General features: G+C 43.9%; 1 protein-coding gene across 1 annotated transcript in view; it reads right to left on the bottom strand.

Annotated features, from left to right (window-relative positions):
• The window catches only part of LOC147663464 (vomeronasal type-2 receptor 26-like), a 473,894-nt gene that overhangs the window by 16,026 nt on the left and 430,711 nt on the right, over positions 1-27,157 (bottom strand). Inside the window, exon 2 of the mRNA XM_086950433.1 lies at positions 23,322-23,549. Coding sequence (XP_086806559.1) covers positions 23,322-23,549 — 228 coding nt within the window. The remainder of the gene's footprint in view (positions 1-23,321; positions 23,550-27,157) is intronic.

Raw genomic sequence — 27,157 nt, 5'->3', positions numbered from 1 at the left:
AGGGATTTCATAGTGGAATGTCCCCATATGTTGGTATTGTGTTGTCCCCTTTGAGGGCATATTTTTTTGTTTTTTGGTCTTTTTTAAGTTGTTGTGGCTCAGGGTGGGTAGTACTTCTTGAGTGAACTTGGAAAACGTTATGTATGGGATAGGGGATTGTTTTCTGGGGTAAATTTTGCTTCCATCTATTGGTTTATTTTTTTACCTTTGTCGTGTGTCCTTTGAAGAAAATACTAGCAGCACCTTTGATTGAAAATGTATAACTTTTTTTGTGTTTAATTTTCTTTTTTTTATTGTAGAGCCAATCATTTAATTTGTCTTGGTTGTGAAGCCTGTTCGTGGTGCAGCTTTTTCAGATCTCTAGTTTGTGGATTTGTGGTTGGTAAGTGACACATTTTGCAATTTTTTCATCTAATATGCACCCTTGGCCTGTTTGTATAATTTGTTTTACTGCTGTACTAATGTTTGAATCTTTTGCTTTGTATATGATTCTCTTTCAAAACTGCATTGATTTGTGCATGTTCTATACTATCTTGTGTTATGTGTAATGTGTTTTGTTTGTTTTTTCCATTTTATTGGGAGTTCAAATCAAATCAAAATATCTTTATTCAAGTCTTTTTAATCAATGCATAAAAGTACATAGAATAAAAAAACATGCATTAGAAAGTTTTTTCTTTTTTACATAATACCGTACATTACAGCTTTAAAGTTCATTCCATTAAATGTTAAAACTCCAGCAATAAACATCATCTTATTTTCTCATAATTAAAAATAATATCAACCTAAGATCATCATTCAGACATTAGGACTTCTTTGGGGCTTGTTGTTTCTGGGCAGAGTAGGTGATTCAATCCTCATTCTTGGGTCTCTGGTAACCCTGGGCAAAGCACTACGCCGTACTGCCATATAAACCTTATAAAAACGGACTCCATCTGATTCATTATTTTATCGTCGATAAGAAGGGGTATAGCTCTAAAGAGATACAACACTCTAGGGAACATTAACATTTCATTTTTAGAGCATTGACCCTGCCTACCAAAGAAAGATGCAGTACATCTATTCTTTTCAATTCGGTCTCTATAGATTTGATTAAAGAGAGGTAGTTCTCTTCTACTATTCTACCAACTGATGCATTCATTTTTACCCTTAAATAAACAGCTGAGTCCACAAATCTAGAATCGGATTTCACAATATTTTTTGAACAGATTATCTGTGTTTTGGATTCATTAAGGAGGTACCCAGAGCCCTCACCAAAAGCCTTCGCCATCTGTACCAGAGCCGGAAGTGCCTGCTGGGGGTTCGTTGTGAGTACAACCAGATCATCAGCATACGATAGTAACTTATTAACATGGCCGTTAAAAATCACAGGAGGGATACTTGGGCTCTCTAATATTCTCTGGATAAGGGGATCAATAAACAAAGAGAAGAGAATAGGGGAGCAGGGGCAACCCTGGCGCGTGGTGTATATTTGAATGAGACTGCTGACCAGACTAATTTGAATGCTGAACAGTGTTTGAGGGACAACAGGGCCAGACTTAAATCCCACTCTAGAGCTAACTGGTGACTTCCACAAATCTGAATGAGTTGAAGAAGTTATGGGGTTCACATTTTTTGATGAGATTCATAAGTAAACTGTCTTCATATTGGTCTACTAGTCCCTTGATGGCAACTGCTACACTTCCTGCACCCATGACTCATGATAGGTATTTGCTTCAGCTTTGGATGCTGCATTTAGTTGATAAGGTTCAGCATTGCCACAAGATCACCCTGATTGTGATCAGCTCTTCAGGATTCAGCCTGTCCTTGATCACTTTGTAGATCATTTTTCATAGCTCTATGTTCCGTGGAAAGAAATAGCTGTGGATGAGTCTTCGGTCCTGACAGTTTAGTTTTTAGCCAGTACATTCCTATCAAGAGCGAATGTTATGGAATTAAGATGTATATGTTTTCTGAGAGTAGGACAGGATTTGTCTACAATTTCAGGGTGTACACTCGTAGCGATTCTCCCATTGACCACCCTATTTGTCCCTCCACTTTTGGAGCTAGTCAGAAAATTGTATGGGGGCTTGGCAATGATCATCCTTTATAGGTGGATAACTTTTACACTAGTGTGCAATTACTGGAAGCATTGTTCAGAGTAGACACTGTTGCATGTGTCACAATCTGCTGTAACTGTAAAGATTAGCCTAAAGAACTTCTATGTAAAACAAAACTTTCGAGGGGACAGTGAGGTGCTTTGGTAGTGAAGAACTGTGATGCTTTCAGAAAGGAGAGATGCCCACATGCTGATAATTAAGTATGGGCGAAATTTGCGAATTCGCGTTCTACGAATACTCGCGAATTCGCGGTCCGCGAAATCCGCGAATTTGTGAGAACTTGCAATTTTTTTTATTTTGGCATGTTCGCTGTTTTTTTTTTCAGCGCGGCTACCGTGAACTTACCCATGCAGTCGTTTTTGGGCGCGACCATCTTGTTCGCGGGAGGAAAACCACTCGCCAAACTCAGAATCAAGGTAAGTCAACGCAGCGCTCACGAAATTGTGTTTTTTAAGTGTGAACAAGCAAAAAAAATTGATTGGCAATTTTGCACGATTCGCGGAACGCGAAATGGACAAAAATCTGCAAATTTTGCGAGCGGAACGAATTTTCAGCCCATGCTACTGACAATCATTCATCATCTTCATCATCATCATCATCAGCCAGAATACTTTATGTGGTTGAATAAACCATAAAAGTACAAAGCTAACAACAGTTTAAAAGTTAAAAATGTATCTAAAAGATCAAGTCCATAAGATTCTGATGTGCAACATCTGAAATACATTAACAGAATAGACAAAACATTAAAATCATTTTGGAAATAATTAGGATGGTCAAGGGGCTGTCGGGAAGGAGTCACAATTATACAGAGTTTAGAAAGACCTTATAAAAATTAATTTACAATCCTTGAATGATCATAAATATACTACTAACCCAGTGCTCTGACTCTAATACTCCAGCTCCAGTGCTGGTATTTGTCGACAACGCACACAAAAGATTCCTTGGTGTCAATGCACAGCACCCTAAGTGCAGTTGGGCACTGCCTAACCCTCAGTAATCTGCAGATTGGAATGAGCCAGACCTTTCTCGGTCTAATATATGTGGGCAGAAGAAAAATAAGTGAGATAGAGTCTCCTCTGCATACCAGCACACTGAGCAAAGGGTGCCTTCAGCAACTTTTGGTTTCTATCTTGAGCAAAAAGTCTATAGCGGTAAAGTGCCATGACAGATCATAATGCTTATGAGTCTAGCAACATGAGCTGCAATAGAATATAGGAAGCATTTGAACTGACAATATTGTTTGAAATATAGAAACGCAGTAGCGAGTGACCCATGAGACCTATTGCTGAATTTGAGATCTCACATATGAGCCCAACAGGTAAAAAGAGACATTCAGCCCTCACAATCTAATCAATAGGCTTCTAAGCCAAATTGGGTCAACAAAACACAAGCACAAAAACTTTTTTCTATGCTTATATCTGCTTCAGCATATATTCCTAAATGCATCAAGGTATGTCGTGAGAGATGGGGTGTACTTGAGCCAACGCCAAAAGAAAAGTAGCTGTAACCTAGAAGAAATGAAGTGCATACCCTTTTCCCATATTACAGGGAGCAGGGGTGTGCTTTTTGGGAGGGACAACAGGGATCTTAAGAAGACATTCTCTGCTGGACCTGGCAACCAGATATACCCCATAACTGAGCCCAATATGAGGCATTACCTTCCACCTTGGCCATGTAAACCTTTAACCCCTTTTATGCTCGTGACGAGCTGAGCTCGCCATGGCATACAGTGCTCGAGTGCTCATGATGAGCTCAGCTCGTCATGATACCCACCCAGGGGGGGATCGCTGGTGCTCCCCCTGTGGGTGCCCGATCCTAACACTTTTTATGGGGAAGGCAGGGGAAGACCTTCGCCTGCCTCCCCCCACCCCCCGCACGCGTCATCAATGACGTCAGTGCGCCAGGCACGCCGACGTGATTGGAGTTTCCCTTTCTCCTCTGACGCTCAGGAAGCCATTTGCTTCCTGCGTGTCGGAGGAGAAATAGGTACGTTTGGGGGCAGGGGGGATTTAAACTAAAGAGGCAATGGAGGAAAGGAAAGGGTTTTCCTTTCCCTCAATGCCTCTTTAGAGCATTCCTGCTGCACGATCATGCGATCGTGCAACAGGAATGGCCACTAGACACCAGGGATTTTTTTTTTTTAATTGGCAGTGTTTGTGCGTTCGGGAAGCGGCCCCTTGGGCAAGGGTTGCTCCCCCTTTTGGGGGCAATTTCTTTCACTTTGTCTGCCCTCCGGGGGGGGCAGAACTTCTTTATTTTTTGAATTATTGTCCGACTGGGGCAATGAACAGGGTATTGGCCCCTTAAGGCAAGGGTCACTCTCTTTTTGGGAGCCATTTTGTGCAGCCCTATTGTTTTTTTTTGTTTTGAGAAGTGACCCCTTGGACAAGGGTCGCTCCCCTTTTGGGGGCAATAGACTTTAAATATTTTATTACAAAAACCATGCACTGGGGCAAAGAGCAGGGGAGTGGCCGCTTGGGCAAGGGTCACTCTCCGTTTGGGGGCCATTTTGAGTAGCCCTAATGTTTTTTGTTTGTTTTGGGGAGCGACCCCTTGGACAAGGGTCTCTCCCCGTTAGGGGGCAATTACTTTTGCTTTGTCTGCCCCCCGGGGGGCAGAATTTAAATATTGTTTTATAGAAACCATGCACTGGGGCAAAGAGCAGGGGAGTGGCCCCTTGGGCAAGGGTCGCTCCCCTTTAGGAGGCATGTTGTAAGCCTTTGGATGCCCCCTGGGGGGTCAAATCTTTAGAAAAACAACAATAATGGGACCGGTTACTGGCTAATCAGCCGTTATCAGCCAGGTTAGCTTGAGTCCAGTGGCAAAGTGAGCAAGGGACCCACGTCTGCCAACTTAGGGCAATGAAAGCGCACAGGGTCAGTTTGATTTGAATATGGCCATGTCTGAACTGGGTTGGTGAACTGAGCTAAACAATGATGATGGATTAAACCAAGATAAGTTGACTGGGGGTGAGTGTTAGATTTGTTCATGTGCTCCGTCCATCATCCCCTTTGGTATCACCTTGAAGGGCAGTTCTGCTGGTTTTTATTTGAAGGGCCACTAGGGCACCAGGGTTTATTTTTATGTTGGGGATCCGCCCCTTGGACATGGGTCGTTCCCCCTTATGGGAGGATGATTGTGGCCTTTTCTGCCCTCTGAGTGGCAGAGTGGCAGTATGTGTTTAGTCCTATCAGACCCCAAGGGGGGCAGAAGCCACTAGACACCAGAATTTTTTTTAATTTTTGTCTTGGTGGGGGTGGCTTCAAGGGCAAGGGTTGCTCCCCTATTGATGTTATACTGTTAGGCCCACCTACCCCTTAGCTTGGCAGGTTGGACTGGTGCATTTTTTGTATATGTGATTCTAATGTTTTTTTCTTCTTTTTAAATCTAGTCTAAAGCTTTCGATTCCAGTTTGTGGTTTCAACAGTGGTTGTTCTGCAGTTTTGTGCAGTTGCATTTTTTAGGTTACAAAAACATTTTTGTTGTATGTATTCCAAATGAGTATTATTGCAATGTATGAATTATTTTTTTTGTAAAAGGTGTCATAGTGGCATTTAGTTAGTGTTTTGTGCATGAAAATCTTTGTGATGTGTTTTGCATTATCTTACGTGTGTTATTTTTTCTCTTTCTTTTTTAGTGGGATATTGTTGATCCATACTGTCTCTGTGCAGAGTACGTGGTGGTTAGTTTAGCTGCTTCTGGCAAGTGAGTGTTTTTTTTGCAGTGTATAGGTATTTTTGATAAAGGTGAATTTTGTTCATTGCTTATTTTACATAGTGATTGTTGTTGTTGACTTACCTTTATTAGTAATCATTATGGCTAGCAGTAGAATGGCTGCTCAACAGGTGGTTGGTATGCTTCTTGAATCTTCCTCTGAGCCGGATTATGACACTGACGTCTGAGGGAGAGGAGGGAGGAAAAGATTCTGGCAGTGAGTTTTCTCTCCACATGGAATCATCGGATGATGAAGGGCCTGTTTTAGAGGAGGATACTTCTGTGCTGATGGTGCAAGAGGCATCTGGATTGAAGCCTGAGGCTGCTAGTCTTCCTACTGGAAGTGCTGGACTCTGGGTTGATCCTAACGTGGTGCAACCGGTGTTGCCTGCCTTTAGCGGTGATGCAGGGTGTTGAGTGGATTGTGAAATCTTTTTGCCTTTACAGTATTTTCAGTTATATATGGATAATGTGTTTTTGGGTGAGATTGTTGAGCAGACTAATTTTTATGCTGAACAGTTTTGAGGGTCAACAGTGACAAACTTAGGCCCCACTCTAGAGCTATTCGGTGGACTCCCACAAATCTGGAAGAGCTGAAGAAGTTTTTGGGTTGGACTTTATTGATGGGTTTGCTAAGGAAACCAAACCCAGCATCATATTGGTCTTCCAGTCCCTTGATGGCAACAGCCATATTTCCAGCTGTTATGACTCGTGATCGGTATTTACTTTTGCTACGCATGTTGCATTTTGTGCAAAATACTTTGGCGTTGCCACGTAGTCACCCTGACTGTGACCATCTTCTTAAGATTCGGCCTGTTCTTGATCACTTTGGTGATCGATTTTCAGAGATTTACATTCCAGGGAAAGAAATATCTATTGATGAGTCTTTGGCTTTGTTCAAGGGTCATTTGGTTTTTAGGCAGTACATCCCTAGCAACAGGGCACGCTATGGAATTAAACTGTATATGTTGTCTGAGAGTAACACAGGATATGTTTTTAATTTTTGTGTGTACACTGGTAGAGATTCCACTATTGACGCCCCTGGTTGTCCGTCCACTTTTGGAGTTTCAGAGAAAATTGTGTGGGATCTTGCTAGAAGACTGTTCAACAGAGGCCACCATTTGTACCTTGGTAACTTCTACACTGCTATGCAATTGTTTAAGGAATTGTTTAAAGTGGATCCGTTTGCATGTGGCACAATCCGCTCTAACCACAAAGGTTTTCCGAAAGAGCTTGTTTGCAAAAAACTTCAGAGGGGTCAGTGCAGTTTCCTGTGTAGTGAAGAACTACTAGCTGTGAAATTTGTGGACAGGAGGGATGTGTATATGCTGACTACCATCCATGATGAGATTACTTCACATGTGCCTGTTTGGGGTGAGGTTGCTGATGTTCACAAACCTGTGTGTATTCTGGATTACAATAAGAACATGGGTGGTGTTGACAGAGTAGATCAGAGGTTGGAACCTTACACTGCTAGTCGGAAGGCTTATGTTTGGTATAAGAAGTTGGCCATCCATTTTTTCATCTTAGCAACTTTTAATGCTTTTATTGTGTTCAAGGAGTGTTCTCCTGCATCCAAGTTGACATTTCTTCTGTTTCAGCACTCTGTGATATCTAGCCTTGTTGTTGTGGACCAAGTAAGTGATCCTAGATTTGGAGTGGTGGAGGATGTGGCTCGATTGAAAGATCGCCAATTTCCTGATTACATTCCTCCCATATCCACAAAAGACTTTCCCACTAGGAGATGTAGAGTCTTTTGGGGAAGAGGTTTGCGGAAGGAGACTCGTCTTTTCTGCCCTGGGTGTCCTTCTAAATCTGGGCTGTGTGTGCCTGCTTGTTATAGAGCTTACCACACACAAAATAATTTTTGGGAGTATCCGTGAGTGCTGCCTGGTCTGTATTTTTTAGAATTTGTATTCTGTTTTAAGGTTGGCATTAGTGCAGTGTATTTAGTTTCAGATTTTGTGTTAATAGATTTGTATCTATTCGCAACTTTTTTTTGTTTTGTAAAAAGAAATCAAAATGTGATGGTGGTGTGTGTAGGCTGGCGCTTGGCTGGCCGTGTGCGCGGAGTGGCGATTGGCTGGCTTTGTGCGTGGAGTGGCGCTTGGCTTGAGGTGTGCGTGGAGTGGTGCTTGGCTTGCGGCGTGCATGTAGTGGTGCTTGACTGGCGGTGTGCGTGGAGTTGCGCTGGGCTGGCGGTGTGCGTGGAGTGGCGCTTAACTGGCGGTATGCGCGGAGTGGTGCTTGGCTGGTGGCGTGCATTGAGTGGTGCTTGACTGGCGGTGTGCGTGCAGTGGCACTTGGCTGATGGTGTGCGTGGAGTAGAGCTTGGTTGGCGGTATGCTCGGAGTGGCGCTTGGCTTGCGGCGTGTGTGTAGTGGCGCTTGGCTTGCGGCGTACATGGATTGATGCTTGGATGGTGGTGTGGGTGGACTGGAGCTCGGCTGGTGGTGTGTAAGTAGTTACTTTCTGTTGGTCACTACACACACTGCTAGCTGAGCGCCACTCCACGCAGTCCATCACATTGTGTAGTTGCTGTGTCTGGAATGTGGGTGTGTGAAAGTGATGGGCCCTTGAATGGCGCTGTCTGCTGGTGTGAGTGTTGTAATGTAATGGGCCTGCGGCTGGCAGTGTGAATGTTTTGTATGTGTCACACATTAGAAAGGTGTATGAATGGCCTGTAAAGAGGTCGGTGCCTTGAAGTGGCTTTACAGCTCACGTCACAAGCTGTGAGTCAATGATTAAGTTTCTCATTCTTTCAATTATTAACAGTGCATTTCATTTTTGTGAAATGACTTGCTAATACAATTGTATATACTGAATCATCACTCACCCTCGTGCCAAATCCAACCAGTATGTGTGTGTGCTTGAGGATTAGACGGCTGTGCAGTAATATTTGTCTTTTTTCTCTTTCTGAAGCAGGGTGTACCTTGTCCCTTTTTGTGAATGTTGTAATGTGTTGTTTTTGCTCCTGGATGGTGCGAATGGTCTTGTGTGTATCAGGTTTGAAAGGTGCGTGAATGGCCTGTAAAACGGTTGGTGCCTTGTCGTGGCTTTACAGCTGGTTCGTTTTTTATGCATTTAATTATTGACAGAGCATTTCATTTGTGTGAAATCTCTTAAATAAATGTTATGTACTGAACCATCACTCGCCCTTTGTGCCAAATCCAACCAGTATGTGTGTGTGTGTTTGAGGAATAGATAGCTGTGCTGGAATGTTTGACTTTTGAGTGTCTCTGTCAAGGTGTACATTCCAGCTAGGAATAACCTACTGAATGTAGATATTATTGTTAAACCATGGGAGTATATGGTGATGTCTCTCTTGTGAATTCCAAGTTTTTTTTATCCACAATGTCCTGCAAAGTTGAAAATGTCACAATGTCCTTGCAATATTGTCCCAAAAATCTCACGCTGTAGAAATGAACACATAAACACTGCACTCTGAGTGCGCACTGACCTGATCCCTGACGCCTGCTGGATGTAAGAGGAGGAGGAGATGCGAGCCATGATCTGCAGTCTGTCGAAGGGGAGGGGGGAGGCGAGGCTGGCGTACAGTATGTGGCTGCGGTTGAGGCTGTATCCATATTTTTGTGGCAGAAAAGGAGCACAGGAGCTGCGGCCGGTGCTGGAGCTGCGATCACACAGGAGCACAGGAGCGTTGACCGGAGCCCGGCCGAGCCGATCGAGAGAGGTGAGCTGAGGTGAGCGGAGTTGGTGCAGCAGCGGCCTGCTTTCTTGCTCATACTCCTTCTCCCTCTTGCTCCCTCCCAGCTCCCTTTCAGCCAAGGGGGGGCTCGATCTTCATCTGTGCATCTGTGCACTCTGCAGCTGAAAGTGAACCCTGAGTAGACTGTTTCGGTACCTGAGAGCGAGTCTCTGTTGCTCCAGCCGCCGCTGTCACCACTGCCTCTGTCGCTGATTGCGGCTCACTCGCGGTTTGTGGCTCGGCTGTGGCCCGACTGCCGTTGTTGGCTATTGGTTGTTCTTCCGCAGAGGCCCACCCTCATTGCCCACCCTCGTTGCTTGTCTCCACTAAAGAGTGAACCACAATGAGGATCAGCAGCTAGAACAGTAGGAACAGACAATAATCTTGTGGCCAGTAAAAACCTGAGCCTGAAACTGAGACCATAAACCTGGAGAAAAGAAACTTGGCAGGAAAGCAGCAAGTGCTTGCACATTTCAGATAAAGGACCACTTACTGAGCAAAAAGAGCCAACAGGAGCATACAGGTTCCGCCACTAGAAAAAAAAAAAAGAAACACAACAACAACGGAATGAGATCGGGAACGAACCGACAAACCGTTCCAAGCAAAAAACAAAAAGAAAATCCAAATCCGTAAAGTTTCCCAAAGAGGACTCCTTCCCATCTCCAAAAGGTGAGACTGTGGACCAGGGAATAAGAGAGAGGTTAGATTTAGGAGGCTCGGTCCCAAAAACAGACAACCCCAGCTTAACTTCAGGAAAGCTTGTCGAGTGCTGACGAGCGGACAAATTAAGCACAGCGCTGGGCCCAGAACCACTGCACCTCTGCACTAAAGACAAGAGATCACCCAGGACATTTAAGTAGTGCACACTCCTATCTGTGGCACACCCTCAGTGCTCAGGAACCATGATGGCACTCCACAGGTTCTTGTTCCGGGGTCTATGAAAGTGTTTCAAGATCATCATCTGCATGTCAGTGTGGTTGTCCAGAGATCTGGAGAAAATAATGATAATGCCCTCTAACACTGAAGATCCTCCTAATGTAGGCACAGACCATTAGTGTCAGGGTACCTAAGCCCCCAAAGATCATTCAGCATCTCATATAAAGCTATTATTATGTATTTGAATTTTTGTAGCATTAGCTCGACCCGAAGATATCAGAGCACTTTACAGTTGCGTCACAGTGGGACACATTCATTTCTAGGCACAGGGAGATTACATGATTTACCAAGAATCACAGGATTTTGAGTGTCCCTGCTGTGACTCAATGCTGACCGTTCCAGACGTTATGCCACATCCTCATTGTTGCTTATATGGTCCATAACAATTGCACTAAAAGCAGTAGTACTAATAAAAACAATAGTGTTGGCAATTATAAAATATAATGTTATTGTTATCAATGTGAGTGTAGTAGTATTATGATATGCACACTGTGAGCGTAATAATATCATGATATGCATACCTGTCTAATTTTTGAGCGTTTTTTCGTTCTTTGACAAGTTAGTAGACCGAAAATCCAGAGGCGTCCACTGCTGACAATGTAGAGTGGAGGCGGGAGTGTGACATCCTACCCTGTGCTGTGTTTAAATATGCAGATACTGTTTCTGTATTTGTAAAAGCTAATTTATGTCAAATAAGTGAAAGTATGAAAAATAGATTGATAAATTGTGCGCACTAACAGCTGCACACCAGAATATCTATTGACTAAGAGGTAAGCACAGCTCCGCTTAGAGAAAGCGTTATATCGCAAAATGTGTTGCAGGGCGCGCAACGAAATTCGTTTTATTTATTAAATTGTTTACTTACCTTCAATTATCCATACTCCGGTTTTTAGCACCCCCCACCCTGCCCCTCCCCCGCTGCGCCTCTCCGCCCCACCGAAACTTCATCCACGGGTCATGGCTGCTTCTGACGGAAGAACAAGGGAACATTTGCTCCACTCAATATCATGTCCTCTCCCCTGACTATCACCTGTGTATGGGTGCATTTTAATTTCCTGCATCACCTATACTGAAATCTTTTTTAAATGTATTTATTGAGATGTTAAGGTGCAATTGAGGTACAAAAAAGTGGAAGAAGCAGGTTAAGAATAAATACATCAGCATCAATCAATAACAATGATAAGAGATGACAAGTCTAATATACTTCATACCAAAAGAGCTCGGATGGGATAAAAGCATCAGTTAATAGCATTAATAAAACGACTCAAGGCTTCACAGAATTAAAATGCATATCAACACAGCTCGGGCAGGATATAAGGAGCAATTTTTCTTAAAAAATTTCTTCTAGAAGGTTCTTAAACGTTCAACGCCTAGATTCCCCCCATCTTCTGAGAGGAGCGAAGATGTTTCTTCCCATTTCCTGCAATTTCTTTCCCTTAAATTCATATATGCACGCCTCTATATTATGCCTTCCTAATAATCTTGTGAGCCACATCTGTAAAGTGGGGGCGGTGGCATCCTTCCAACCAGCAGAGATAACTAACACTGCCACTGAGATAAAGAACAGGGCTTTGGCATTTCTTGCCGCCTTCAGTTTACCATCAGTACCTAGTAAAACCACGGTAGGGGATAGATCGATGTTTTGATCTAGCAGCCCCTCCAAAAACACCTGCATTTCCTGTAAAATTGGAGCCAGATTGGGGCAATGATAAAACATATGGAGTAAATCTGCGGGACCCGTATTACATCTAGGGCATCTGTCATCTTCCCTTACACCCCACGCAAATAATTTTGCTGGGGTGTAGTATAAATTATACAGAGTCCTATAAAGCTGGGCCTTTAGGTTTGAAGATCGGAAGATTTTCTTATTCATAAGTAGAGCAAGATCTAAGTCAACATCTGGATCACCTAACTTCAGGGACAGGGTGGCTTCCTATACTGAAATCCTGTTGGACTACATAAGATGGGCCTGCTTGATGAGGAGCGCTGTGTGTATTGTTCTGTGCCTAGTGCTTGTTTCCTTCATCCTGCATGGGTTTGACCTTGCGATTCTGGCAGATGGTTTTTGATGCTATTGTGGCAATCACAGGATTTACTTTGGACCACTCGCCGAGGGCTGCATTAGTAAGCAATGTATTGGATGTCCCATTGGACATGTGAAACCTTTTACCTACGCTACTGCTCCTTGTAAAGTGACAAGTTCCGAAGCACAGGGAAAGGCGGCCACTACCGTTGGAGGTGACATGCCTTCGAGACGATGCCTAATGTCAGGAACAGATATCCACTTGTTGGAACGTGATGCCTACAAAATCTAGATCTAAAGATACCTGGTACAAACTAGAGATATACCTGTGCACGCACATAGAAATGGAGGTGATGCAACTGTTGCCAACCCAGAAGAGGGCGCTTTGTTGGAAATATTCAATATGGAGCCTTTGGTCACTCTGAGCTGTTAGACTTGGGTGGAAATGATGCCTGCAAAAGTGATCCTGAGGCAACAACTAGAGACTTCTCAGGACTTTATAAGTCATTATACATTTAGGGCCCCATGGCGGTGGCGATCTACCCAACATCCTTCCCCGCCTGCCATCCGTTTCCTCCGCCATATTACTATGGCGGGGGGACCGCAGCAGACGGAAAGACCGTCTGCCGCTTTTCCGCACGGTCAACAAGTCAACCGGGCAGAAAAGAGTTTATTATGGTGGCGGTGTCTGCTAGACACCGCCATCCATATTAGGATGGGAGCGGACACATGCCTTTCCATGGGGGCATTGCTGCCATGAAAAGGCATGCAGGAATCTCTTTTGGGGGCTTGTTGAGGGCCCCAGGTATTCTGGGAGGTGGGGGGTGCAAATGACAGTTGCACAATATGCACAACATGCACAACATGGCAGGCACTGAGCTGAGAGCACCGCCCGCCGCAATGTCAGGAATGCAGGATGCGCCCGCCAGTGTATCAAGCGCATCCTAATGTCAGCAACGGGACACCCGCACCAATATTTTCTGTTTTGTTTTTTTAGAATACATTCAATAAACATATTTATGGGGCTTGTGTGTAAGAAAACCTGGTGAGAATTAAACAGGCCACCCAACAGTGAATTATCCTAGGGATACAGTTTGCAAAAATTTACAGTATTGCTGTTTCCCTTTGTGCTGGTTGAGCTGGTGCCCAACATCCATGGCTAGGCAGATTGCAAAAAAACGAGTCCACTTTCAGTGGAAAAATGTGATATGTCCATGTTGTGATTTGGGGCCGTTTGTGTCACAGATAACTAGCCCTAGCAAAACAATTAGGTGCCCTTTTTTGGGGGATTTTTGGGTAAATGGTAGATGGCAGCAAAGTAGTTGCTTCCTGCAGATTTCAGAACTTTCCATTACAGAAGGATGAGGACAATATGTTTTTAGTCGAAGTTTGATGTCTGCAAGGGGCTTATGGGTAGAAAAACATGGAGAGAGCCACACAAATCACCCCTCCGTGGATTCTTCTAGATCTCTACTATTGCAAAATTTACAGGTTTGCTAGGTTTCCCTAGGTGTCGGCTGAGCTAGTGTTGTAAATTGGCAGCGATTAGGTTAGCATTAGCAGAAGCGATCCTGTATTCAGAGGCTATCTTATCCGCTTTGTGTAAACCATTTTGTATTTATGGCAGCCATATTGTTTGCCATGTGCTACCACGTGCGTGCCATGTGCTCTGCCCTACCTTGCTGTTGTCTGCCCTTGAAATCTGCCTAGACACAACTTATATTTAGCTTCTTCTGCTTCACACATGCTTAGTTGAGCTTGCAGCTGCCCACACAATCACTGGAGAATCGCGATAACAACTGAGACCAAGGAAAGAGGCTGATTGCCGAAAAGCACTGGTTGAGCTACCGCCCTGAGTTGGTGAAACGGAGTGCCAATGTGGCAAGGGGGGGATCAGTCCTGCGAAGTGACACCCGTCTTGACCCTTGGAGAAGAAATCAACGGCTGTCCAGGGATAGGAGCTGCAACGATTGTTTTTGACAACACAGTGATCATGTCTGCCAAGAGATCAAAAGTTGCTAAGATCTATAATAAGAAAATAATTTCTGCTGTAGTGTTTGTTGGTGCTATGGTGGTTATGGCAGCAATTACCTGGTATGTTGAGAATGTGGCTCCTGTTCGACAGCTTTTAATCGCCACTACTCCAGTACTAGTAGAGCACCACTATTTCATGCTTCCCTAACATGAGCAGAAGCATTGGCAATCCTGCTTAAACAACACATTTATCCAGATGTTGCATCATAATCATAATGCCACAAATACTGCCGACTGTTGGGTGTGTGGGATGATACCTGTTCACGAAAAGAAAGGAGGAACACCTTTTTTCCTCTTCCATTCTCACACAATGGTTCTTCTCAAGCCTGGTTTGTGCTTTTGTTTGCCTCTGAGAGGGCCAACTTTGCAAGGATGACAGTAGGACGGATCAATTATCACCTTAATAAAGAGTATTATCCTGATGAGAATGGTTACCCTCAGGCTAGAGGAAATAAATGGGAATGGTAGGAGTACCAACCTGACAATGTTTCTGCACAATATGTATTCATGAATATGAGGACTATGAAGATCAGTGGACCTTTTGTAATTTCTGTGACTAGAGCCAAAGCAGACTTATGTATAAGTAGTGTTTGGAGAATTCCAGTGGGGACAAATGAATGTACTATGATTTTGACAATTGAAGGTACCAATAACAGCAGCTTTATTTCATCGCATAATACGTTTTTCGTCTGTGGTAACAAGCGATATTATCAACTACCTGTTGGGTGGTCAGGGGTCTGCTATGTGTCCTTTCTATTGGAACCTGTGTTTCTGGCACCTGCATCTTATCACAGGGACTTCAAATTATACAATGACTTTTCCAGGAAAAGAAATAAGAGGACAATAATTATGGATGAAGTTGACCAGATGACCCCGCATTACAGCAATATGTTGACTTTAACTAGGGCTTATTTTTCTTTGTGGGTGCTGCATTGAACATCAGCAAGATAAGACGATTGGCTCGTGTTGTGGAAGCTGTTACCAACCAGACAGCTATGGCACTTGGGAACATTACAGAAGAGCTGCAAGTTGCGAGGATTGTAGCACTCCAAAATCATATGGTACTTGATGTGATTTTGGCTGATCGAGGTGGTGCATGTCGCATCAATGGCAGCAGCTGTTGTGTTTTCATTCCAGATGACTCACCTTCAGTGTGTATGATGCAATCTCTAAATTGAATAAGATTACTGCAGAGATTCACCTAGAGACTGGTACATGGACATTTTTGACTGGTTGTGGTCACTCCTTGTTACTTGGGGCTGGAAACTACTGACTGTTCTATGTGTACTACTGGTGATACTGTTTACATGCTGTATATGTATAGAATGTGGTCCCATGCTGTGCTCCATTCGCATCACTGCTTGTACACCTGCTAAAAGAAATGTTGCAGAAATGAAAGCCCAACAAATGCCAAATAAAGAGGTCGCTGAACTGATGAGCATCAATGTACAGGATGCATATTTAGATTACCCTAGATGAACGAATGTCTTCAGCTAATGCTAAAAGGGTTGTATGTTGTAAATTGGCACTGATCTGGGTTAGCATCAGCTGAAGCCATCTTTGTGTTTTGGAAGTCATCCTGTATTTCGGAAGCCATTTTGTATTTCTGGCAGCCATCTTGTCTGCCATGTGCTACCACGTGCGTACCATGTGCTCTGTCCTACCTTGCTGTTGTTTGTTCCTGGAATCTGCCTAGAGACATGTTATATTTAGCTTCTTCTCCTTTCACACATGCTCAGTTGAGCTTGCAGCTGTCCATGCAGCTGCTTCTAGTCTGTAACTGTCAGGATGTGTTTACTAGAATTAGCAACTGTTATCTCCTCCCACTTGTTGACTGTGCGCTTTCTGTATGACCCTATATGTACCTAAAGCCTGCATTTTGTACTTGTACCGCCTTCTTTTGAGCCCCTGTGTGGGCATAAAAGGACGAAGCTCCTTCCATTCAGTGTGCTACTTTATACTTTACCGAAGAGTGTTTTGTGAATGTAGTTCCACCTCATGAGGTTTAGCAAAGCTTTTGTTTATATTACAGTTTCTGTGCCAACTTCTATCCTATTGGTCTGAGGACTTGTGCAGAGAAGGGTGAACCCCTAGCACTGGTAGGCCTTGCTGAGGCCCACTACCACACACATACACTCAACCCTATATTTACAGACCTCCCCTCACCTATACAGCTTAAACATAAGATGAATTCCAAGTAGCCCTCTACGCATGCCAGTGCGTAATTGCAGCCCTGGCCCCACAAGGAGCAAAACCGCATGATGAATCATGATACCCATCTGGGTGTTTGAGGGCTCAGACTTCCATGTGGGAAGACCCTCTACTTAATTGAATCATTTCCACATACACATTATATTTTACATTGTTTCTTCCTATAGGAACATGTACCCCCTGTTTTGTATGTATTTATTCCTCGAATAACACCACAGGGACTACATGCCTACATGTCTGCTGAAGCGCCTCAGTACCCTCATGGGTGATTAGTGCACTATACAAATGAACATAACATAACTTAGCATAACATAGCATAACAAAACCTTATCATAACATTTCATAACGTGCATCTCTATTGCAAAGTGCAGTAGTTATTGTTTATGTTTGGTATGACCACACGGCTCGCCACCCTGTTTTATTTGGAGAAAGCTGCTGCCTGGCATCCAACCCAGATGCCGAGCTCAACTTTATGTATTAATAAGGATTTGCTGATTGGTCTTTGAGGCATGGAGTCACATTGTCTCACACCACTCAGATCTTGTGAGAAGTCAACCAGACTACTGTACTTCTGTATTTAATCTGTAAGACTTCTACCCGGATGTGCCAGTGAGCAGTCCCATCAACACCTACTATTCTAGAGAATGCACAGGAAATAAAGCTGCTACTCCCAGTCACATAGGGCACAGGATCGTTGCTGGACCTTATCCTCATGCCTTCGGAGAGGAATCACCACTTTACATCACCTAAACGCAACCTTCTTTAGAAACAGGAAGAGTATGATTCTTATGCACTCTCAATTTCTAACCCCCCAAATCTCCGACTGCAAGAATTTGTTGTTTCCTATACATTTGAGGATCTGGTTCCTTAGGTGAATCTCTGGAAATAACTGAGCAGACCCACCCTGACCTAGACTCTCCCTGCACCCATCAAATTGTTGGATATTTGACATAAAACAAAAGCTTGACAGCTAAAGATATAGCCCAGGAATTGTTTCTCAAATATTAGCTAAGCATTAAAAATCATAGTTGAAGCTTAAAATTAAGTAATTAAGTTTATTTGGATGCAGTTACAAATGTCTCATTGAAAGAGTAATTTGCAAGGACTAGAAGTTGGCACATATACGACCATTTTTAACTGTTGCAAATGGAGATCCGGCCCGTTTGCCACCGCTAAAATGGCGTTTGCCATGTACCAACCCTATTCTTCACGTCAGTAACCTATTTCTGACTTGGAAAATAGAGTTAGCTAGTTGCTATAAGAAAGGAGCATACCAAGGGTGTCCCTTCTTAAAAATGGGTGACAGGGGTATGTACACTTGTTCTGCGACTGCAAAATATTTTCAGTTTAGTGCCTACTTCAAGTAGGTGGCTAGCCAGTAGCAAACAGTAAGGGGACCCGTTCCCCTTAGTGAATGGTAGCACCTTTTTCTTCTTAATAGCAGGCAGTAGTCTGGAACATATATCCACTAATTGGAACTTGATGCCTACAAAATCTAGATCTAAAGATACCTGGTACGATCTAGAGATATACCTGTGCACGCACATAGAAATGGAGGTAATGCAACTGTTACCTACCCAGAATAGGGCGCTTTGTTGGAAATATTCACTCTGGAGCCTTTGGTCACTCTGAGCTGTTAGTCTTGGGTGCACATGATGCCTGCAAAAGTGATCTTGATGCAACAACTAGAGACTTCGAGGGACTTTTTAAGTAATTATACACTTAGGGCCCCATTAGGACGTCGGGTGAATCGCCACCACCCGCATGGCGATGGCGATCTACCCAACATCCTTCCCCGCCCATCATCCATTTCCCCCGCCATATTACTATGGCGGGGGACCGTGGCGAACGGAAAGACCGTCTTCCGCTTTTCTGCACGGTCGACAAGTCGACCGGGCAGGAAAGAGTTTAATATGGTGGCGGTGTCTGCTGAACACTGCCATCCATATTAGGATGGGGCGGACACATGCCTTTCCATGGTGGCATTGCCGCCATGGAAAGGCATGCAGGAATCTCTTGTGGGGGCTTGTTGTGGGCCCCAGGTATTCTGGGTGGTGGGGGGTGCAAATGGCAGTTCTGTGCACAACATGGCAGGAACTGCACGGTGCCTGCCATGTTGTGCATGAAAGTGTACAACATGCCTTCCTGGCATTGCGGCGGGCGGAGCTGAGAGCACCGCCCGCCGCAATGTCAGGAATGCAGGATGGGCCCGCCAGTGTGTCAAGCTCATCCTAATGTCAGCAACGGGACACCCACACCAATGGCGGCCAGTCCCAATCCACAATAGGATGACCGCCATCCTAATGACCCTCTTAGTTATTATTTACTTAGTGGCGCCCCACCCCCTCCCCCTTCCACCCTTCCGTCTTCTTCCTTTCCTTCACTTCTTCTTCTCCTCCCCCCTTACCCTTCTCTCTCCCTTTTCCTTCTTAGTTCAACAGAGTGCATCCTGTTTTTCTTAAGGGAAAATGGGCTGTATTTAACTATAAAGAATATTGCTTTATTTAAAAATCAACCACACACATGGTGGTCTGCTGACCCTAGTAGTCCACCATCCCTGTGATCACAGGCCATGCCCAATGGGTCACAAATTGCAACCTAACTCATGAAAATGAATGAGGTAGGTCATTTGCAATACCATTGCTAGATGTGTCTGATACACAGTACTTTTCATTGAGCAACTTGCAAATTGTGATTTGAGAGTCACAAAATGAATTGGTTGTACTTGTGGCACTTAGTGTGTTATTCTGTTAACAACAACCATTGTACGTGGTTGGTAAACTTGATTATATTAGCAACGTCATCAGCATGTGGTCCATCCTGCACACATGACAACTGGCATTTAGACTGTGGTGGAAAATGTGCTTACCTGTGAGGTCAGAACAGGCTACACACTCTGCTCCTCTGATAAAGTACTGCCACTTGCTTTTAGAGACCCCCGCATTCCTGGTGGGGACGTCTAAGCCTTCAGAGCATCCACGGCAGTGGTGTTTGCTTTGAAGGCATAAGAACTTGCAAGATATAAACTTTTGTGTTTTATATTATAGTTCATGAGCTAGAGTTTTTTCATGAAAACAATAAAGTAAATGGTCCCAGAATTTGAGAAATTTTGTCCTTGAGTGTGGGCATCATTTGACAATTTCCCTGCCATGGGTCGCCAAGCCTGACACGGTAGCCCAGGGCTGGGAAACATTGTGACCTTCATTCTGCCCAATACAGTCCAGGCATTTGCTACTGTAAGCTGGCGGTCAAGTGAAAGACAAGCTATCAGGCTAAAGGTCTCTGCCACTTGAGAACATTTAGGATCTACCGGTAGAAAACTCACATTGTTTGACCTCTTTCAATGAGCCTCATTTACCATAGATTGACACACTGCAGCACAGCAAGCCTTCCTGCTGTTTGACCTCTTTCTATGAGCCTCATTTACCATAGATTGACACGCTGCAGCACAGCAAGCCTTCCTGCTGTTTGACCTCTTTCTATGAGCCTCATTTACCATAGATTGACCCACTGCAGCACAGCAAGCCTTCCTGCTGTTTGACCTCTTTCTATGAGCCTCATTTACCATAGATTGACACGCTGCAGCACAGCAAGCCTTCCTGCTGTTTGACCTCTTTCTATGAGCCTCATTTACCATAGATTGACACGCTGCAGCACAGCAAGCCTTCCTGCTGTTTGACCTCTTTCTATGAGCCTCATTTACCATGATTGACACGCTGCAGCACAGCAAGCCTTCCTGCTGTTTGACCTCTTTCTATGAGCCTCATTTACCATGATTGACACGCTGCAGCACAGCAAGCCTTCCTGCTGTTTGACCTCTTTCTATGAGCCTCATTTGCCATAGATTGACATGCTGCAGCACAGCAAGCCTTCCTGCTGTTTGACCTCTTTCTATGAGCCTCATTTACCATAGAATGACACGCTGCAGCACAGCAAGCCTTCCTGCTGTTTGACCTCTTTCTATGAGCCTCATTTATTATAGATTGACACACTGCAGCACAGCAAGCCTTCCTGCTGTTTGACCTCTTTCTATGAGCCTCATTTACCATAGATTGACCCACTGCAGCACAGCAAGCCTTCCTGCTGTTTGACCTCTTTCTATGAGCCTCATTTACCATAGATTGACGCGCTGCAGCACAGCAAGCCTTCCTGCTGTTTGACCTCTTTCTATGAGCCTCATTTACCATAGAATGACACGCTGCAGCACAGCAAGCCTTCCTGCTGTTTGACCTCTTTCTATGAGCCTCATTTATTATAGATTGACACACTGCAGCACAGCAAGCCTTTCTGCTGTTTGACCTCTTTCTATGAGCCTCATTTACCATAGAATGACACGCTGCAGCACAGCAAGCCTTCCTGCTGTTTGACCTCTTTCTATGAGCCTCATTTACCATAGATTGACACGCTGCAGCACAGCAAGCCTTCCTGCTGTTTGACCTCTTTCTATGAGCCTCATTTACCATAGATTGACACGCTGCAGCACAGCAAGCCTTCCTGCTGTTTGACCTCTTTCTATGAGCCTCATTTACCATAGATTGACACGCTGCAGCACAGCAAGCCTTCCTGCTGTTTGACCTCTTTCTATGAGCCTCATTTATCACAGATTGACACGCTGCAGCACAGCAAGCCTTCCTGCTGTTTGACCTCTTTCTATGAGCCTCATTTACCATAGATTGACACGCTGCAGCACAGCAAGCCTTCCTGCTGTTTGACCTCTTTCTATGAGCCTCATTTACCATAGATTGACACGCTGCAGCACAGCAAGCCTTCCTGCTGTTTGACCTCTTTCTATTAGCCTCATTTACCATAGATTGACACGCTGCAGCACAGCAAGCCTTCCTGCTGTTTGACCTCTTTCTATTAGCCTCATTTACCATAGATTGACGCGCTGCAGCACAGCAAGCCTTCCTGCTGTTTGACCTCTTTCTATGATCCTCATTTACCATAGATTGACGCGCTGCAGCACAGCAAGCCTTCCTGCTGTTTGACCTCTTTCTATGAGCCTCATTTACCATAGATTGACACGCTGCAGCACAGCAAGCCTTCCTGCTGTTTGACCTCTTTCTATGAGCCTCATTTACCACAGATTGACATGCTGCAGCACAGCAAGCCTTCCTGCTGTTTGACCTCTTTCTATGAGCCTCATTTACCATAGATTGACACACTGCAGCACAGCAAGCCTTCCTGCTGTTTGACCTCTTTCTATGAGCCTCATTTACCATAGATTGACACACTGCAGCACAGCAAGCCTTCCTGCTGTTTGACCTCTTTCTATGAGCCTCATTTATCACAGATTGACACGCTGCAGCACAGCAAGCCTTCCTGCTGTTTGACCTCTTTCTATGAGCCTCATTTGCCATAGATTGACACGCTGCAGCACAGCAAGCCTTCCTGCTGTTTGACCTCTTTCTATTAGCCTCATTTACCATAGATTGACGCGCTGCAGCACAGCAAGCCTTCCTGCTGTTTGACCTCTTTCTATGAGCCTCATTTACCATAGATTGACGCGCTGCAGCACAGCAAGCCTTCCTGCTGTTTGACCTCTTTCTATGAGCCTCATTTACCATAGATTGACGCGCTGCAGCACAGCAAGCCTTCCTGCTGTTTGACCTCTTTCTATGAGCCTCATTTACCATAGATTGACATGCTGCAGCACAGCAAGCCTTCCTGCTGTTTGACCTCTTTCTATGAGCCTCATTTACCATAGATTGACACGCTGCAGCACAGCAAGCCTTCCTGCTGTTTGACCTCTTTCTATGAGCCTCATTTACCACAGATTGACATGCTGCAGCACAGCAAGCCTTCCTGCTGTTTGACCTCTTTCTATGATCCTCATTTACCATAGATTGACACGCTGCAGCACAGCAAGCCTTCCTGCTGTGCTGCCGTGCGTCAAAAGAAAAGGGTAAGAATGCGCAATATCTTCAAGATGTGGTGCATTCCTGTCCTTCTCCCCTGCACTGGTGCACAATGAGATGACATGCATCAACCCAGGCACCCTCATAGATACTGCACATTCCTACCCTTTATTTTGATGCACAGTAGCGCAGCAGGGAGGCTTTCTGTGCTGCAGTGCATCAAAATATTATATAGAAAAAATTAGGAGAAATACAAGTATTACTACTCTTTGCACCACATTAAGTCCTCCTTTTGAAAGGCACATTTTTAGCGCTGCCTCAGATTTACAGATCCTTGTACATCTGGGGCAGAGTCAAAAAGCCCTGGGTGTTGCTGGGAACGCCCCCAGCAGCACCCATTGCATGTCCATTTACTGCGGAAAAGCTGTGTTGGGGGGGCTAGATTAGCAAGTCACTGTTAAGCCATGAAAAATGGCTCAACGCAGCCTTCTAAATATGGGCTTGCACGAACCCCGCAGGAGCATGAAAAAAAGTGACATCCCAGTGGCGCTAGGGGCTTGTAAATATGTCCCTGAGAGTTAAGGGGGGCAACTGAACCGTGACAGATTGTGGTCCACCTGCTGATACAAACTCAAAATGAGGCAACAATGACTTCTCTTTTGATCATTCTTATTCTTGCACATCCATATGGATCTCACCTTTTTTCCAAGTCTGTTCCCAATTCAGACAGGAGCCATTACCTGCTTAAAGTCGGGGTGCCAATGAATGGCTCGGTCATCAATGGTGAGTTGTTCCTCCCCAGAAGGGCTTCGATGGAAGCTTCCCACTTTGATTCTTGTAGAATTACCCCTACCAAGGTAATGCCAGTTAAAAATGTGAAAGTGCGTCGGCGGGTCGCCAAGATCATCAAAGTAGATTTCATCACCAGAGGTAGTTTTAAAATAAATATCCCTCATGTAATGATGTAACTGGAAGAAGACAGAGAAACAGAAAGAGGACACAGTGAATAAATAACCACACATTGCAATAATACCTACAGTAGAATGAATAGGGTCCTGACTAAGCTGCTACTTTCATTGTTGCACTGGAGGTTGTGATAAAAAGCCTGCATGGTGGGTCACAGGTCATAAAGGTTCCAAATCAGTTCACGACATGGTAAGTGCATTGTCCAGTTTAGTTATGTAGACAGAGCATGCAGGGAAAGAGCTGCTGCACTGGGTTTGAGGCAATGAATGTGCTATTGATACAAGATGGATATCAGTGGTAGAGACCACACCGCCCCTGTGGAAGAGCGTCGGATGCTGGCACTGGGAAGACAGGTCAGAGTGAAGTGAGTGGTGTCGCAGGAGTTGGTCATGATGGCAGGCCATGAAGGCAATAACTGGAGCTATTCAGTGGAGAGTGTCTATTAATGAATTTTCAGCAACATATTAAATTTGAATGGATTCTATATTTTAAGAACATTTTTGTTCTAATGCTGATATATGATTATTCACCTGCATGAGGAGGCATGTTGGTTGTTTATCAATCAAGGGATTCTCGTACATACTGGGTTCCCTGCTCCGAGCTTCAGTGTCATCACCGGTCAATCTCTGATAATTTTATCTTTAGAAAATACTACACCCATATGACAACAGTACACAGCAAGTGCAAAGAGTTTTAACCCTTTCGCTGCTCGGCCTTTTCCCCCCGTGCCAAGCCTTTTTTTGGCTATTTGGGGTAGTTTGCGCTTAGGCCCCTGTAACTTTTTGACATATAAGGTATCCACACCATATTTTTTGTCCTTTTCTTCCAACATCATGCACATTCTAAAGGTACCCAGGGTTTGTGTATTCCCCTGGAAGGGACCCAGAAATTAGCCAAAATACAGCAATTTGTTTTAATGGGAAAAAAGCTGCTGCACATGAAAGCGTCTGTTTTGACCCCGGCAAATGGTATCAGCAAAGGGTTTGTGGGACTGAAATAACATTGTTTACAGATTTCAGGGTCTGAGAGACGTTTGTCTGAAAACCAAACATTTTTGCACAATTTTTGCATGTTACTGGGCCATGGCCTATTTTTGCAATTTTAGTTTTTTTAACCTTCTTCCAGTTAATGGTAAAAACGTATATGAAAGCAATAATGGATCCTGGAAAGCTATACATTTTAGAAAATGTGTCAAAAATTCAGAATTCATAAAGGGGTCTTTTGTGTAGATCCTTCAAAGTTTCTTCATAGAAACTAAAAGTTGAAAATAGGAAATATTGAAAATGAGTTGAAAAAAAACAGCCATTTGTGCCAACGTTTTCACCTGTAACTTCTTCTAATTATGACAGATGTTTGAAAGAAGTATACATTTACATCCAGTAGACCTTCCTGGTTGTGGGGGTATATATAACTTGTAGGTTCACCGAGAACCCGGCGAACCCAAAGCCAATAACTGAGCAGCGTCTTGCAATGGTTTATTATGTGCCGGGTATATAGCAATTCATTTAGGAAAATATATGCAGTGAAAATCGGGATGAAAGACACATATGCATTTATGAAATTGGAACAAAATATAGAGTTTATAAACAGTAGCTATTTGCACATTTCTGAAAATGTAAGTACCCATAGTAGCATGATAATAAGTGACTTCTTTTTTTCACATTGTCTTTCATTTGAAAGGCAGTAATGCATCAAAGTCAATAGGTAATAACAGTTGCTTTACAATTCTGTGTTACCCTAAGTCTACTTATAAAAATGGTACCTCACTTGTGTGGGTAGGACTAGTACCCCGCAACAGGAATCGGCTCAAAACCCAACGTGGACACAATTCACTTTTACAGTGAAAACTGAGCCTTTTTTTTGCAAAGTGCCTAGCTGTAGATGGAAAACAGGGAGGGGGTGCTTAGGGGCGACCCGGAGGAGGGGCTAGCGGTGTGCGGTCCATTGCTGTTTTTTCTACATAAGGGCTCCCTTGAGCCTCCCAAGCTGACGAGCTTCTGGACGAAGCACCTGCGTGCTGGGCAACGAGGCCCGTGACGGTTACGAGGCGGCCTTCTTTTCCACCCCTATTGACTTTCTCTACTGATGAGGGAAGATATCCGGAAACCCGGGCCATGTCCCGGGTCTAGAGATCGGGGGAACAACAAGTATCTACTTGCATCTACATAGGTGAACCACTTACGATCTTTCAGTAATTCTTCGAACTTCAGGCTCTGCACATACCAGAGTGCTTAGGGGCGACCCGGAGGAGGGGCTAGCGGTGTGCGGTCCATTGCTGTTTTTTCTGCCTAGCTGTAGAAGTTGAACCCTAGCTCTGCTGGCACCTATACCTTTTTGAAAAATAGACGCCCAGGGGTATACAGGATGTGGTGACTTGTCTGGCTCTCACCAAGGTCTGTTACCCAGAATTACTTGCAAACCTCACATTTTGTAAATAAAAATCACATTTCCCTCACATTGTGTTGAAACGTGGGTAGATCGAAGCAAGTAGCAGATTCTAAATACACATTTATTTAATCCTCTTTTCTTACATATTCATTTAATCTATGCATTCATATGACAAAAAGCACTGTCAAGTTGCCTGCAATCATTATCAAAACCTAATAAAAGCCTAAATTACACACATTCTATGTTTTGTTCCTGTAGTGTTAGGTGAGGTTAATGCATGAGGACATGAATGATGGGATGTTTGAGTAGTTAGATTACTAATATTTATATGAGTACAAGGGTATTTATACAACACTGATAAGGAATAATATGTGTTTTTAAAACCTTGGTAATTATAATTGAAATATTTGTATGATATTCACCCTCCACTTGTGTTATTGTGAGCCCTTGATATCATACAAAATATAGTGGATGTATGTCTTTTTAAAAACTATTTTGAGTTGCCTTTGATTCCTTCACATTCATCCAAGGCACCCTACCACATACAATAGAAAATATCAGACTGGGTCACCTCAGTAATGAGGAGGTAACATGGCCAGTCCTAGCCAGCTATAGACCATATCCGAGTTCTCACCGCAGCAGAAATTTGTAGACTTTATACAGCTATAATTACACTATACAGACAACTAATACAATTTGTTATGCGAGACATAACATCAGCCCCAGAAAGGGCTGGTCAATCTGCACAACCACAATTGTAGATGCCTACAATTAGTCCAGTGACTGTTAATGCAGTTATAGGTAAGGTTCCCCTTAGACCGGAGAAGATTCTGTTCTGAATTGCACATAACAAATCAGCTTGAAGCAGTGTTTCCCCATACAGGACCTCAAGATAAACATAGAATTCTCACAACGTGCCTTCCTTTGGAGATTGTTCCCCCAGTAGAAAACTGCGCCACGTGGGGCACAGTAATTGCTGCTATTTATACAACATCAATAGCTGTTGCCCATGCCCTGGATCAGGGAATGAAACTTATTAGCAATTATGCTACAGTCTCCTGAATTATTTCTAGTTTTATTAAAGAGGAATCTGCAGCATTCAGCGGTATAGCAATGTCTCACCCAGATACCATTAGTGAATCATGAGTGAGAACTGCCAAAAATGATTATTGCTCAAGCCTATACATCCAGAGGTTGAGATAATTTGGGAGCCAGGCCTAAC

Source organism: Lissotriton vulgaris, unplaced genomic scaffold (genome assembly GCF_964263255.1).
Source record: "Lissotriton vulgaris unplaced genomic scaffold, aLisVul1.2 SCAFFOLD_246, whole genome shotgun sequence".
Taxonomy (NCBI): domain Eukaryota; kingdom Metazoa; phylum Chordata; class Amphibia; order Caudata; family Salamandridae; genus Lissotriton; species Lissotriton vulgaris.
This window is presented reverse-complemented; position numbering and strand designations above follow the sequence as displayed.